Genomic DNA, 15,686 nt, shown 5'->3' with positions numbered 1-15,686 from the left:
TTTTTGCAGTAGGTGATTACAGTAGCATCATACAGGCAAAAATAGACATTAATTAATATATTTACAATGGAATTAAAAGTATGTGTGTGTATGTTTTAGATAGTAACTGATTGAATATTACAGGCACGGCAAGAGGAAGAGTTTGACGGACACGTTTGTGCTGGAGGTTCACAGTCGGACGCAATAATTAAGACAAATATTTACAACGACAACAAAATAACAGTACAATAAATAAAAGCGTTCACGTCGATGCAGAGGTTACGGAAGACGTGGTCAAAGACGGCACTTGGTAATTCCCTTTTGGCCGCGAGGAAGACGTCGGGGTGAAGAGGAAGGACGTCGTGACCTTGGACGAACACAACCACCATCGAGTTCACCATCGATACTTGTTTGGTTTCACATTTACTTCCGACGCTAAGAATTACGATGATTAAAAACACTGATGATCAATACCGGCTAATGTTCAAGCACTAGTCTTTTTGTCTCTTTAGCATTAGCATTCAGAGCTAATGTTGTGACTTCACGGCTCGAGTCACTAGTTTTTTGTCTTTCGCGGTTTTGTGTGTAGCATGTGTATAAAATATTGTGTTTTATAACATTTTTTTACAGAATTGAGCTAAATTAGCATTAGCTGCCGGCTCTTACAGAAGACATGTTACGCTTTTGGCAGGTTCTTAGTATCGAACTGTAACATAGGTCATCATTTTACATTTTGTTCATTGTAAAACGCAATATTGACGTTTCCTTTCACATAATTTGAGTGTCAAGTCGACCAGGAGTTACAAACCAGGACCTTCAGATTGAAAGGTTCATTAGTGCGTTGATTGAAATTTCATTAGTGCGTTGCACCAATGAAATTTCCCCATGTGGGACAATAAAGGAATATCTTATCTTATCTTAAAATTACTTTGGCTACTTTTGAAAACGTTTGTAACATATTTGAGTGTTCCCAAATCAAGAAAACGTATTAAAACCAACAAAAACGTTCCAAAATTAGCCAAGCTCCCGAGGCTAAGCTAAGTCAAAACCGCTAATTTCACTCCCCAATTTCAGACGTTAACCGGATTCGCGTCAGTCATGCTAGCTTGTCAATATTATTTTAACTATTAAAATAGCCAGGAACAGTTCAAACTAGTCTGTCAGTTGTAGTCTTAGTTCGCCAGTCGTTTAAGTCGAGTTTAACAAAGTTTCATCATGTTTACTTTTGATAAAAACTCACCAAACACAGTTGTAATTAAACTAAAATCAGCGTTTCTTTCGCTGCAGCGTTGTTTACTCAGCTTTATTCACCGTTAAATGTTGCGTTTTCAATGAGCTCGTATTCAAAATCAAAGAAATCGATAGTCGTTTGTCCATGTCCGAGTTGCCGTAGTTTGTGCACTCGCCCGATCGAATTTTGACGCACATTTTTATTCACACGGCCTCGAAGAGCTCCTGGAGGCCCCTGGGAGCCGCGGGGCCAGTCGGGGATGGGGGGTCCGACCTGGGGGGAGTGGACGGGGGCGAGGGGAACAGAGTGGGCGGGGCGCGGTGCGGCGAGGGCGGGTCGTGCGGGAAAAAGACCGGCGGTCGGACGGGAGAGACGGGCGACGGGGAGCACGCGTCTTCGGCCAGAGCGACGTCCGTAGGAGGCGCTATCGTTTGGCAGGACAGGGACAGGCAGATGATTGGCTCCGACGAGGGGGAGAACGGAGGCGGGGTCACGGGGGTAGACGGAGAGCTCCGATTGGTCGACGGGTCACTCGGGGAGCTGCTGTGGGTGGAGCCGGGCGCTTTGGCGAGGGGGAGTGCCGGTTTCGGAGGGAGGCGGGGCTTCTCGGGCTTCCTGACGTCAGAAGTGAGCGCCGGCGTTTTGGACAGAAGTCGACCGTTGATGGTGAAGGCTTCTTTATCTAGAGCTGTGTTCTAGAAGACACGAGGACAACCGGTCAGAGAAAAGTGACAGGGGAAAGCTTTAAGTGACAGCCAATGGAATCAAAGAAGTGCCTCAATAAAGAAACAGCCTCATGAATGACACAGATATAATACAGAGACAGTGCAGAGCTTGCCGTATTTTCCTGTCTATGAGTTGCACCTTTTTTCATAGTCTGTGACTTATATGTGATATTATTATCACATTATTATATCATTATGTTTGTTATTTTCACACTGGCAACCACAAGAGGGCGCTCTAGGCTCTAAGCGACGCAGAAGAAGAATCTGCACTTCCTCTACCTCTGGAGTTTGTGGAGTTGTTTAGAAGTGACACAGAGGAAGAAGAATTCAATGGATTTAGTGATTTGGGGTAAAACTGATGCTTTGGTAAACGTGTTAGCATGTTCTTTATGCTATAGTTATCTGAATAACTGTTCATATGTTACGTTAACATACCAGACACTTACCACAGTTCTGTCTGTGCGTCATGTAGCTGAAGGTGTTAGCGTTAGCATACGTACACCTATTCACCATGTTCTCTCATCTGTTATTATTTTAAATTGCATTTCAAGATGAAATGTCTGTTCTTGGTCTTGGATTTTATCAAATACATTTCCCCAAAACAATGCGACTTATACTCCAGTGTGACTTATATATGTGTTTTTCTTCTCTATTATGCATTTTTTGTCTGATGCAACTTATAGTCCGGGTAATACAGTACATAGAAATACAACATGTACATTGTAATGTGGTAGTTATTATGATTAAGGACGGGACAAGAGTCGAGACACAAAACGAGACTTTGACACAGTTTATAATAAATAATTTGTGAGGTTAAGTTTACTGTTTTATTTTATGTTTATTTACCATCACTGTAGCTACTTCTTTTTAAACTACACGATGTGAGAACTTAGCAGCATTTACTCTATTACTAGCACGAGACAGTTATCCAGTTATACACCTTGTCCCGCCCCTCATCTCAGCCATCGCACTGTACAAAAGTGAACACGCCGTTACATTTCAAACAACGTCCATCCATCATGTGTTGTTGTTGTTTCTTTATTACGGCACCTCAGATTCCACACACATGATATAGACACTTTATACCATCTTTTGTCTGTTAAGATTCACTTTGTGGCACGACAACTCACCCAGAGCACGAACGACCACCCAAAAACACACACACACAACACGCACACGTATGTAAAGGATGACGCGCCGCACTGCTCCAGGGGGCAAAGGAGGAGGGGCTTGCACACGGCGTTACCATGGGCACAGGCGTCTCCATGGGCACAGGCGTCACCAGGCGTCACCATGGGCACAGGCGTCACCATGGGCACAGGCGTCTCCATGGGCACAGGCGTCACCAGGCGTCACCATGGGCACAGGCGTCTCCATGGGCACAGGCGTCTCCATGGGCACAGGCGTCACCAGGCGTCACCATGGGCACAGGCGTCTCCATGGGCACAGGCGTCTCCATGGGCACAGGCGTCACCAGGCGTCACCATGGGCACAGGCGTCTCCATGGGCACAGGCGTCTCCATGGGCACAGGCGTCTCCATGGGCACAGGCGTCACCAGGCGTCACCATGGGCACAGGCGTCACCATGGGCACAGGCGTCTCCATGGGCACAGGCGTCACCAGGCGTCACCATGGGCACAGGCGTCTCCATGGGCAAAGGCGTCTCCATGGGCACAGGCGTCTCCATGGGCACAGGCGTCACCAGGCGTCACCATGGGCACAGGCGTCACCATGGGCACAGGCGTCTCCATGGGCACAGGCGTCACCAGGCGTCACCATGGGCACAGGCGTCTCCATGGGCAAAGGCGTCTCCATGGGCACAGGCGTCTCCCCGTTGCCCCGTGAGCAGTGCGGCGACAGAGGGCAGCAGAGAGTGGATAGTTAGTACATACCATGGTCTTGGAGCTAGAGCAGGGGGGCGGGGCAGAGGGGGGCGGGGCAGAGGGGGGAGAGACACAGCTCGTGTAAGCAGCACATACAGCAGGGGGGGTTCAAAGTAACAGCCTACAATGAGCTGGTCCGTTTGGCGCTCATCCTCTGCATCACTTTGACTCTCATTCGCTTCACGGCATCTGCACTACACACGTCTGTCCACAAGAGGGCGGCGCTGCACTATGAAGAGTGCATTATTGAGTCAAACTGTGTAATCTGACAGGAACATAAAAGTGGCAAACACCTGGCGATATACCGTATTTTCCGGACTATAAGCAGCACCTTTTTTCATAGTTCTGGCCGGGGTGCGACTGTATACTTATATTTATACTTGTATACTTATACTCCGGAGCGACTAATATGTGATATTATTTGTTATTTTCACATTTGCAACGGCATTTCATACTTACATGTTTTTTTTCTTCTCTATTATGCATTTTTTGGCAGGTGCGACTTTAGTCTAGAAAATATGGTAATAGAATCTGTTTTGCAAAGTTTATACGCCACATTTTTATCATAATTATTGAACTCATATCGTGTGGTGTTCGTTAAAACGCTAACGACTAAAATGAGCTCGTAATTCAAGCTGAAGCTGTTCTCTGGAGTGTAACGCTCTGTGAAGGTGGCACTTTGTAGTTTTGGCCCCTGGTGATGGTTTTGTGGGACTGATTCGCAGTAGATTGGGCATTTGTCAGGTTCTTTCTAAAGCGGAAGCCAATATCACCAAAAATGAGTGGTAAAAGTAAAAAAGAGCAGGCAAAAATAAGTGTTACAGCTTTATTTGTATGTATTAAACTCCCAGGAGCTTTTATCAGATGGTCAGATGTGGTCAGAGTGGAATACATGAGGACAGATTTAATTGTAAGAGGTTTTAATGTGAAATTTGAGCAAAACTTAACTCTTGTATTTGCCTTACCCAGGATTATTAGTCAGATTTTGCTGTTCATTGACCGTGGACATGTTTTTATTTGTACATTTTTGTGGTTCTTTTGAGCAGCTCCAGCAGAAGATAATTGTTGCACGAAGGCAGCCACGTCTCGGTCATTTCGCCCCAAGGCAGCTATAGTTCAACACAGTAAGATTAAAGCAGAACTAAGTCACTCTGGCGCTAGAGCTCCCCCTGCAGCTCGCTGGTGGAAATACATGTCAGAAAATAGACATAAACACTTCTTTCTTGATCATAAAAATACAGTAGATATAGTAGATTAAATATAAAAAAAAAAGAGCCAGCGTTTCTCAGGAGGGATCTTCAATGTTATCAAATGTTGAACGGCTGGTTTTCCACCCAGAAACAGCAGGGGGCGCCAACCAACACTTTAAACGCCCTGAAAATACGTATTTAACCATCACAGGGACTTTTAAAGACGTGTAACCTGATTTAATGAAGTATTGTAAAGCATTTTGAGCCCGTTAGACTATAAAACCCACATGTTTTTACATCCAAAGAGAAAAGGAAGTGTCTTTGGCAAAGCTGTGCGGCGGCGTTAGTGTTTCAGCCGTTAGTCCTGTTAGTGCAGCTGCAGCCGACACAAACGTAATGAGCCAAAACGCCAGAGACAACGAGGAGGAAGGAGGGAGGAGGGAGGAAGGAGGAAGCTCGACAGTGTACCAGCTCTGAGCTCCCGGTGGTCCCTGTGGTCCCCGGGGGCGTGTGGATGGATGGATGGAGGTGGAGATGGGTGGGGGAGGGGGAGAGAGGAGGAGTCCGCCTTTTACACCTCAAACTGTCAAATGAGATTGAGGACACGTCAGACGATGAGCGGCGACGGGAGGAGTGGAAAGTGAAGTGATGAGGACGACTCGATGGATGGTGGATTTGACACATTTACATCATGGTTTAAAGGGACATATTGTGCTGGACGTCACGGAGCTTTTAACCGTGTTTCTTCACCACATTCTTACTCAAAGTTGTATTTTGATTGATTCCCGCGTGTTAAGAGTTAATCGTGTGTTGGCTCGAGTGCTCGGAAAAGTCTTGTTTTCACCTACCCCCTATCCCCGCCCACATCCCTGCACTTAGTGGTGATTATTGTGAAAAACGAGGACTCAGAGTGATACATGTTGTGTTCTGAAAGAGCCACTTTTCAAGAATAACAACATGTCAAATAAGAACAATTTGTTGTTGAGTTGTTATGGTGATATGTAACTGTGAAGAGGCGGGGCTTATCAGCTCTGCAGTTTTGAACAAAAAATAAATGAACCGTTTTTTATTATTTAAGCCGTTCTGGATCAATATTTAAAAGGAACAAAATATAAAATAATGTTATACGTAATACAGTCTAAAACAAAGAAGGAAGAATAATATGACTCCTTTAAGTCAATAATAAAGTAAAATGCTGTATATTTATCAATAATTCTCCTTCTCAGTTACTCTTGTGGAAAAATGAACCAAAATGTGATGTCATTTAGGTTATTTAAGCACTTAATATTCAAAAGCAAACAAGTACTTAAATAAAAATATATATATCAAATAAACCCCGAGCACAGCCCCGACGCCAACATCTACAAGTTTGAGAAGGTTTCCGTTCTGGGACTTGATCTGTGGCAGGTGAAATCCGCCTTGAACCGACACCTTAACGTGGTGGAGGGGTTTGAGTGCCCGAATGATCCCGGGAGCTATGTTGTCGGGGGCTTCATGCCCCTGGTAGGGTCTCCCAAGGCAAACAGGTCCTAGGTGACGGGTCAGACAAAGATCGGTTCAGAAGCCTCTTATGACGACGACACAATCAAGGCAGTTCACGTCGCCCGGATCGGCGTCACCGGGGCCCCATCCTGGAGCCAGGCCTGGGATGGGTGCTCCATGGCGAGCGCCTGGTGGCCGGGTCTTACCCCACGGGGCCCGGCCGGGCACAGCCCGAAAGAGCGACGTGGGGCCGCCCTCCCGTGGGCCCACCACCCGCAGGAGGATCCATAAGGGGCCGGTGCAGAGAGATCTGGGCGGCAGTCGACGGCAGGGGCCTCGGCGACCAGATCTCCAGACACAGAGACTAACTCTGGGGACATGGAATGTCACCTCGCTGGGGGGGAAAGAGCCTGAGCTTGTGCGGGAGGTTGAGCGATACCGACTAGATATAGTCGGCCTCACCTCCACGCACAGTTTGGGCTCTGGAACCCATCTCCTCGAGAGGGGCTGGACGCTCCACTTCTCTGGTGTTGCCCGCGGGGAGAGGCGGCGGGCTGGTGTGGGCTTGCTGATAGCCCCTCAGCTCAGCCGCCACGTGTTGGAGTTTACCCCGGTGAACGAGAGGGTCGCGTCCCTCCGCCTTCGGGTGGGGGACAGGTCTCTCACTGTTGTGGCGGCCTACGGGCCGAACAGCAGTGCAGAGTACCCGGCCTTCTTGGAGTCCTTGGGAGGGGTACTGGACAGTGCACCGACCGGGGACTCCGTTGTTCTACTGGGGGACTTCAACGCCCACGTGGGCAATGACAGTGACACCTGGAGAGGGGTGATCGGGAAGAACGGCTTCCCCGATCTGAACCCGAGCGGTGTTCAGTTATTGGACTTCTGTGCTAGCCACGGATTGTCCATAACGAACACCATGTTCAAGCACAAGGGTGTCCATCAGTGCACGTGGCACCAGGACACCCTAGGCCGGAGGTCAATGATCGACTTAGTTGTCGTGTCATCAGACCTCCGGCCGCGTGTCTTGGACACTCGGGTGAAGAGAGGGGCAGAGTTGTCAACCGATCACCACCTGGTGGTGAGTTGGATCCGCTGGCGGAGGAGGAAGCCGGACAGACTTGGCAGACCCAAGCGCATTGTGAGGGTCTGTTGGGAACGTCTAGTGGAGCCCTCTGTCAGTAGGGTATTCAACTCGCACCTCCGGGAGAGCTTCTCCCATGTCCCGGGGGAGGCTGGGGACATTGAGTCCGAGTGGACCATGTTCTCCGCCTCCATTGTTGATGCGGCTGCTCGGAGCTGTGGTCGCAAGGTCTCCGGTGCCTGTCGTGGCGGCAACCCCCGAACCCGGTGGTGGACACCGGAAGTAAGGGATGCCGTCAGACTAAAGAAGGAGGCCTATCAGGCCACTCTGGCTTGTAGGTCTCCGGAGGTCATCGACGGGTATCGGCAGGCCAAGCGAGCCGCGGCTCGTGCTGTCGCAGAGGCAAAAACCCGGGCCTGGGAGGAGTTCGGGGAGGCCATGGAGGAGGACTATCGGTCGGCACCAAAGAAATTCTGGCAAACCGTCCGGCGCCTCAGGAAGGGGAAGCAGTGTCTCACAAACACCGTTTACGGTGCGGGTGGAGGCCTGCTGACCTCGACTGGGGATGTCGTCGGACGGTGGAAGGAATACTTTGAGGATCTCCTTAATCCCTCAGTCACGTCTTCTGAAGAGGAAGTAGAGACCGGGGACTCGGAGGCTGGCTCATCCATCACCCAAGCTGAAGTCACTGAGGTTGTCCAAAACTCCTCGGTGGCAGGGCTCCGGGGGTGGATGAGATCCGCCCTGAGTACCTAAAGTATCTGGATGTTGTAGGACTGTCTTGGTTGACACGTCTCTGCAACATCGCGTGGCGTTCGGGGACCGTGCCTCTGGACTGGCAGACCGGGGTGGTGGTCCCTCTGTTCAAGAAGGGGGACCGGAGGGTGTGTTCCAACTACAGAGGGATCACACTCCTCAGCCTCCCGGGTAAGGTCTATTCCAAGGTACTGGAGAGGAGAATCCGACCGATAGTCGAACCTCGGATTCAGGAGGAGCAGAGTGGTTTTCGTCCCGGTCGTGGAACACTGGACCAGCTCTATACCCTCCATCGGGTGCTCGAGGGTTCATGGGAGTTTGCCCAACCAGTCCACATGTGCTTTGTGGATCTGGAGAGGGCTTTTGACCGTGTCCCTCGGGGTGTCCTTTGGGGGGTGCTCCGGGAGTACGGGGTCCGGGGCCCTTTGCTCAGGGCTGTCCGGTCCCTGTATGACCGGAGCAGGAGCTGTGTTCGCATTGCCGGCAGTAAGTCAGACCTGTTCCCAGTGCATGTTGGACTCCGCCAGGGCTGCCCTGTGTCACCGGTTCTGTTCATAATTTTTATGGACAGAATTTCTAGGCGCAGTCAGGGGTCGGAGGGGGTCCGGTTTGGGGACCACAGGATCTCATCTCTGCTGTTTGCAGACGATGTTGTCCTGATGGCTCCATCAAACCCGGACCTGCAACATGCACTGGGACGGTTTGCAGCCGAGTGTGAAGCGGCTGGGATGAGAATCAGCACCTCCAAATCCGAGGCCATGGTTCTCGACCGGAAAAAGGTGGCTTGCCCTCTCCAGGTGGGTGGGGTGTCCTTGCCCCAAGTGGAGGAGTTTCAAGTATCTCGGGGTCTTGTTCACGAGTGAGGGAAGGATGGAGCGTGAGATCGACAGGCGGATCGGTGCAGCGGCTGCAGTGATGCAGTCGCTGCATCGGACCGTTGTGGTAAAGAGGGAGCTGAGCCGAAAGGCAAAGCTCTCTATTTACCGGTCGGTCTACGTTCCTACCCTCACCTATGGTCATGAGCTTTGGGTAGTGACCGAAAGAACAAGATCGCGGATACAAGCGGTCGAAATGAGTTTCCTCCGCCGTGTGGCTGGGCGCTCCCTTAGAGATAAGGTGAGGAGCTCGGCCACACGGGGGGAGCTCGGAGTAGAGCCGCTGCTCCTCCACGTCGAGAGGAGCCAGCTGAGGTGGCTCGGGCATCTGTTCCGGATGCCTCCTGGGCGCCTCCCTCGGGAGGTGTTTCAGGCATGTCCCACCGGGAAGAGGCCCCGGGGAAGACCCAGGACACGCTGGAGAGACTATGTCTCTCGGCTGGCCTGGGAACGCCTCGGGATCCCCCCGGAGGAGTTAGAGGAAGTGTCTGGGGAGAGGGAAGTCTGGGAGTCCCTGCTCAGACTGCTGCCCCCGCGACCCGGCCCCGGATAAAGCGGCAGAAGATGGATGGATGGATGGATGGATATATCAAATAAAACATGACCTGATTAAAGTACCGGACTGTTCCTTTTCCAATTCCTCCATAAATTTGTCATAATTTTCTCACAGCTAAAAACCTACAGCGAGTTTTTTCATTTCAAACTACGACAAAAAAACGTAAAATCATATTCCACACGGACAACGAGGGAATCGAGTGCCACGTCTTCTCGGCTGAACTCACTCGTCCCGTCGTCTCGTATGATCCAGGTCAGATATTCTTGGCCCAGTTCTCAAAATGTTGTGTTTGTATTTAGGCCAGACGTGTTCATCTGACTGAGCCACATCCTAGTTCTGTTTCTTTTAACTATAGTGTAGTTTCCTACACTATTCCCTTCAGCGCTTTAGCTGAGTCCTTGCGTCCTCTACTGGCTTCTTTGTATACGTGAACATAAGGACTCAGCTAAACTAACTTGACACGTTCTTTAAAGTATAACATTGTGAAGGACCAACTGACTAAAAGTGGATTTAAATGACATTCATTATGTAAAACTGACTATTTTTTAGCCTTGGATCGTGTTATAACATTGTTCCATCCAAAAACACACCCGAATGATTGTATTTACTTTAATTCACGCTCGTTTTATGAATTTTGTTTGCAAGGTCCTCTCCCTCTGAGCCTTTGAGCCTCTGAGCTCCGTAAACTCTCTGTTCTGAGCATTTCTCTCGTCAAACCGCGGCCATTACAGCTGCGTAGCTGCATTAGCATGTCAGGGTTACACCCCACGAGTGGTTCGCTAGTCCAAAGGTTCGCTAGTCCGAAGGTTCGCTAGTCCAAAGGTTCGCTAGTCCAAAGGTTCGCTAGTCCAAAGGTTCGCTAGTCCAAAGGTTCGCTAGTCCAAAGGTTCGCTAGTCCAAAGGTTCGCTAGTCCAAAGGTTCGCTAGTCCAAAGGTTCGCTAGTCCAAAGGTTCGCTTGCACGGTGCGGGGAGCTGCGCGCTGAAGTGCTGCTTGGTGCGCCAGTTACGTCTCTAAATTACGATTGCACAAGTGTTTGTTTAAAAATGTGTTATCTTAAAAAATATCAAACATATTAAAACTAAAAAAAGAAAAAAGTAGCTAATCCCAGGTGCAATAGTCCTTTTGGGTTAGAAAATGTTACCCTTTGTAGATTTTTAAAGAATATTTTTACTAAAAAATAAAGGATTATTTTCAATAGCTCCCAAGTCAGCCAACTTAGATAGTCAACGCTAAGTTATAATAGTAGTTTGAGTCTCTAGGTATCACGCACACCTTTTACTTTTTTTTTTATATGTTTGATATTTTTTTAAGATAACATATTCTTAAACAAACACTTTATGTATTTAGAAACGATCCCTAACTGGCGCACAAGCCGCGAGGAGAGCCCGCTGGCTCACAGTTTCGGACTAGCAAACCTTCGAACTTGTGGGCAGCCACACATGTCGGGGCAAGCTAGCTTTGTTTATTTCCCCACGGTAATTCCCGCTGCTGCCAGAAGGTGGGGTGCTAATGGTGATGAGGAAACCGCCTGACAGATAGAACGCTTGATGATGATGCCAAAGCAGAGGTTCTCGAGAGAGTGTTTAAAGGTCAATAACAACACAAATAATGCATAATATGTGTCCTTTAATGCCGAAACGTGTTGAATGTGTGTTTAGCGTGTGTTCGGCGTGTGTTTGGCATGTGTTTGCCGTGTGTTTGGTGCGTGTTTAGCGTGTGTTTGGTGCGTGTTTAGTGTGTGTTTGGTGCGTGTTTAGTGTGTGTTTGGCGTGTGTTTGGCATGTGTTTAGCGTGTGTTTGGTGCGTGTTTAGCGTGGGTTTGGTGCGTGTTTAGCGTGTGTTTGGTGAGTGTTTAGCGTGTGTTTGGTGTGTGTTTAGCGTGTGTTTGGTGCGTGTTTAGTGTGGGTTTGGTGCGTGTTTAGCGTGTGTTTGGTGCGTGTTTAGCGTGTGTTCGGCGTGTCTTTGGCATGTGTTTGCCATGTGTTAGGCGTGTGTTCAGTGTGCGTTTGGTGTGTGTTTGGTGTGTGTTTGCCGTATGTTCAGCGTGTGTTCGGCGTGGGTTTAGCATGTGTTCGGCATGTGTTTGGCGTGTGTTCGGTGTGTGTTTAGCGTGTGTTCGGTGTGTGTTCGGCGTGTGTTAAGTGTGTGTTTGGCGTGTGTTTAGCGTGTGTTTGCCGTGTGTTTGGCATGTGTTTGGCGGGTGTTAGGCGTGTGTTAGGCGTGTGTTTGGCATGTGTTTGGCATGTGTTTGGCGTGTGTTTGGCGTGTGTTAGGCATGTGTTTAGCGTGTGTTTGGCATGTGTTTGGCATGTGTTTGGCGTGTGTTTGGCGTGTGTTAGGCATGTGTTTGGCGTGTGTTTGGCGTGTGTTTGGCATGTGTTTGGCGTGTGTTTGGCGTGTGTTTGGCATGTGTTTAGCGTGTGTTTGGCGTGTGTTTGGCTTGTGTTTGGCATGTGTTTAGCGTGTGTTTGGCGTGTGTTTGGCTTGTGTTTGGCATGTGTTTGGCGTGTGTTTGGCGTGTGTTTGGCATGTGTTTAGCGCGTGTTTGGCGTGTGTTTGGCTTGTGTTTGGCGTGTGTTTGGCGTGTGTTTGGCATGTGTTTAGCGTGTGTTTGGCGTGTGTTTGGCTTGTGTTTGGCATGTGTTTGGCATGTGTTTAGCGTGTGTTTGGCGTGTGTTTGGCTTGTGTTTGGCTTGTGTTTGGCATGTGTTTAGCGTGTGTTTGGCGTGCTCACCATGATGACGGACACTCCGGCTGTGGTGAGGTTGTGCTTTGGCGCTGGGTTGAAGTGTGTCTTGAGTTTACCTGACACCTCCGTCTTCATGTTGTTCTCCATCACAACATCTTCCTGCACAACAACAACAACAACAACAACATCATCGTAAGTCTGACTGTATGTGGCGCTCTTGTGGACGTCCAGAGTGTCTCACATTGTTGCAGGAGACGGTGACCCAGGGGTGAGCGAGGACGTCCAGGGCAGTGTAACGGGCCTCGGCGTTCACCTGCAGCATGTGCCCGATCAGCTCCTGCCAGAAAACACACAAAGCCTTCACCATGACGACGAACGGTGGGAATGAAATCAACAACATGAGCCCAAAGAAGAATACAGAAAAGAGTCAGGCACATCGGGTCCAATGTCCAGCTTTAAGTTCAATGTAAAAGTAAATTTTTCCATTTTGTCCGGTTTTTTCAGTCAAAATCTGTTTCTTATTCTAACAAATACTTCCAGTGCGGTGGGCCACAATATGCAAATGAGGTGCTACAAATAACCTCTAAAATTGTAATGTAAATAAAATGCATTATATTATTTTATTATTATTTAGTTTATTGTGTAATAACTAGTCAGTGATTATTTCTTAATTCGACTAGTCAAATTATTGTTTCTAATGTACAAATTGACAATATGTTGATATGTTGAGATTTTTAAAAATACATTTTTAACCAAATAAAGGTTGAAGTATGCTAAATAAAGGCTTTTAGGTGTGTATTATTGATTCATTGATTATAATCCAAAATAGTTTATTATTATTTTTTCTTTTTTTCCTGTTTAATGCCATTTTTGCAATATTTATTTTCATGTTGTCTTATTAAAATTATTCGTATTATTTGTTTTGTTATAAAAAGGTCTGTATAGTATAGTATGTGTATAACGATTATCAAAATACAGCTAGTTGTTTTACTAGTCGACTAGTCACAGTTGGTCAAATTAATCATTGCAGCCTTAAAAGTAATATATGTATTTATCTATCATTTTATCATTAATAAATCTTGATAATTATCTTCAAACAAAGTGTAATGCTCGTGTTTTGTTTCACTTTTACACTTTTAACTACCATAACCCATCACACTTTCCCCAGAGCTCAAATAAGCTCTTTAGAACACGAGCTGTAAACCATGAGCTCCTCTGTGTTTTTAAAATCAAAAACCTTCACTTGTCTCGGGACAAGTAACAGCTCAGTTCACACCTCTGCACTTCCACAAACGCCGTGTACAAGAGACAGTAATGGCGGTTAATTATCAGTTTGGCTGAGTCTGAGCACAGCGCGTCCTCCAAATATACGACACTAATTTAGCGTTATGTCCTTCAGCCAACTGCCCACTGAGAACACTACAGCCCTACGAGACTGTAACAACACTACAACTCAACTTGTACTGACGTCTACTTCTGCTCCACACTGAACGGGACACAGAGAACAAGGACATGAGCACTGACAAAAATGTGTTTGTTTGTTGGTGTATGTATTTGTGTATTTATGTATCTATGTATGTATTTGTGTATTTATGTATCTATTTATTTGTGTATTTATTTCTGGTGCGACTTATATATGTTTTTTTCGTCTCTATTATGCATTTTTTGGCTGGTGCGACTTATACTCCGGAAAATACAATATGTATGTATGTATTTATTTATGTTTTTATTTATTAATAAAAGGGGGGACCAATGCATAGTAATGAACTTTTAGTACATTTTAGTCGAGCTTCAACAATGGATTATTGGTCATTATGCCACGGTCACAGAGAATTCCAATGCTAAACATACTAAACACACAAATAGTCAGTTAAATCAGTTAAATCACATTCTAAACGAGCTTCACGCCGAGTTTAACGTGTCCGTCCTTTGAAAATACACAAAGACCAATTATATACCATATACTAAAACTTGTCCTATTACACACTCTGTATCCTTCTATTTGCACTGATTCCTGTTCCATTTTGAGTAGATAAAATGAGTATTGTACATTTTAAACGTATCTTCGCTTCGCTACGTTTCTTAACGGCAGGAAAACTTGTGCTTTTCCAAAAGCTTCCACCCGGATATCACAGGACGTTTCAGAAGGACGTTCGCCTGAAAACCTCAATATATTTGCATTATCAGATGTTTTGATTTGCGTTACAATAGAACTGTGTTAAAATGTCGCTGTAAACGCAGATTGGGTTGATGTATTTTGCGCATGAAAAGTGTCGAAATACTACGTCGTCACCTGGTTTGTCTGCAGGTTTCTGTTTCTGTTCTTTTTAATAATCAATCAGGAGCAGAACTCATCTTCAGACCTTGACCTTGACCTTGGTTGTGCACGTTTTAGCTTCAATACCGTGTGACGTAGGCCGCGTTGTCCCTCTAAACCAGGATGGAGTCACACAGAAGGCTCACCTTGGCCGAGTCGGTGATGTTGTCCCAGAAGGGGCTCGGGAAGTCCAGTTGCCCCTGAAGGATCTGCTCGAACAGCACCTCCTGCTGGTTGCTCTCGCTGCAAACGGGGGAAACGTCGCAGTCACAAACAAACAAACACGAGGGAGTTTGTGTGCAAAAGACGCCGGAGGAGCGCGATTGGTCACCTTCTGAACGGAGGGAAGCCACACAGCAGGATGTACGTGATGACGCCCGCGGCCCACACGTCCACCTTCAGACCGTAGCTGTCACAGAAGAAGCTTTTAGAGGTGCTGCACACATTATAGTACATACACTGTTTCCCCTTGAGTTTAAAGTGAAATAACTACACCTGCATTAAAGTGCCTGTGACAGGTTTTATATTTTGATTTTATTTGGTGCATTTGTACCTGTTGTACATATAAATTATACTTTTACACCAATCGAGCAGGTATTTGTAGAGAAAACAATGTAAAATCTGTAGAAAATGACATCATACTACTAGGGACACTCATTCCAATTAAAGTTTATGCATAATTTACACAAATAAAACTACTTTTTTTGACTCTCTAAATATTCATTCAAAAAAAATAAAGTTGCTCTCTTATATTTTTATTTGTAAAAAAAAGTGACATTAGATGAGTTTTTGCTGAGTGTTTGATGGGTAACTTCCTAGTGTGATGTCATCAATCACAAACAGGAAGTGACATTTTAAAACTTGAAAATGTGCTTTTCTTGGATAAAAGTTTTATAATCTTTTCCTCTGTATCTACCTGC

The 15,686-nt window shown here is 46.9% G+C and overlaps 1 protein-coding gene across 3 annotated transcripts in view; it reads right to left on the bottom strand.

Moving 5' to 3' along the window:
• Positions 1 to 15,686, bottom strand: part of dclk2a (doublecortin-like kinase 2a) — a 69,861-nt gene continuing 54,175 nt past the window's right edge. For 2 of the 3 annotated variants that reach the window (XM_072463073.1, XM_072463074.1), the window contains exons 12-16: positions 15,098 to 15,175; positions 14,913 to 15,009; positions 12,691 to 12,786; positions 12,495 to 12,608; positions 1 to 1,905 (exon numbers count right to left, since the gene is read on the bottom strand). In XM_072463073.1, the coding sequence (XP_072319174.1) occupies positions 1,414 to 1,905; positions 12,495 to 12,608; positions 12,691 to 12,786; positions 14,913 to 15,009; positions 15,098 to 15,175 (877 nt within the window). In that variant the 3' untranslated portion in view covers positions 1 to 1,413. Of the gene's footprint in view, positions 1,906 to 5,476; positions 5,592 to 12,494; positions 12,609 to 12,690; positions 12,787 to 14,912; positions 15,010 to 15,097; positions 15,176 to 15,686 lie in introns of all 3 variants that reach the window. The other variant, XR_011930112.1, reaches the window with a different exon arrangement.

Source organism: Eucyclogobius newberryi, unplaced genomic scaffold, assembly GCF_026437365.1.
Source record: "Eucyclogobius newberryi isolate DKJ021-1_F unplaced genomic scaffold, fEucNew1.0.hap1 SCAF_4, whole genome shotgun sequence".
Classification (NCBI taxonomy): Eukaryota; Metazoa; Chordata; class Actinopteri; order Gobiiformes; family Gobiidae; genus Eucyclogobius; species Eucyclogobius newberryi.
This window is presented reverse-complemented; position numbering and strand designations above follow the sequence as displayed.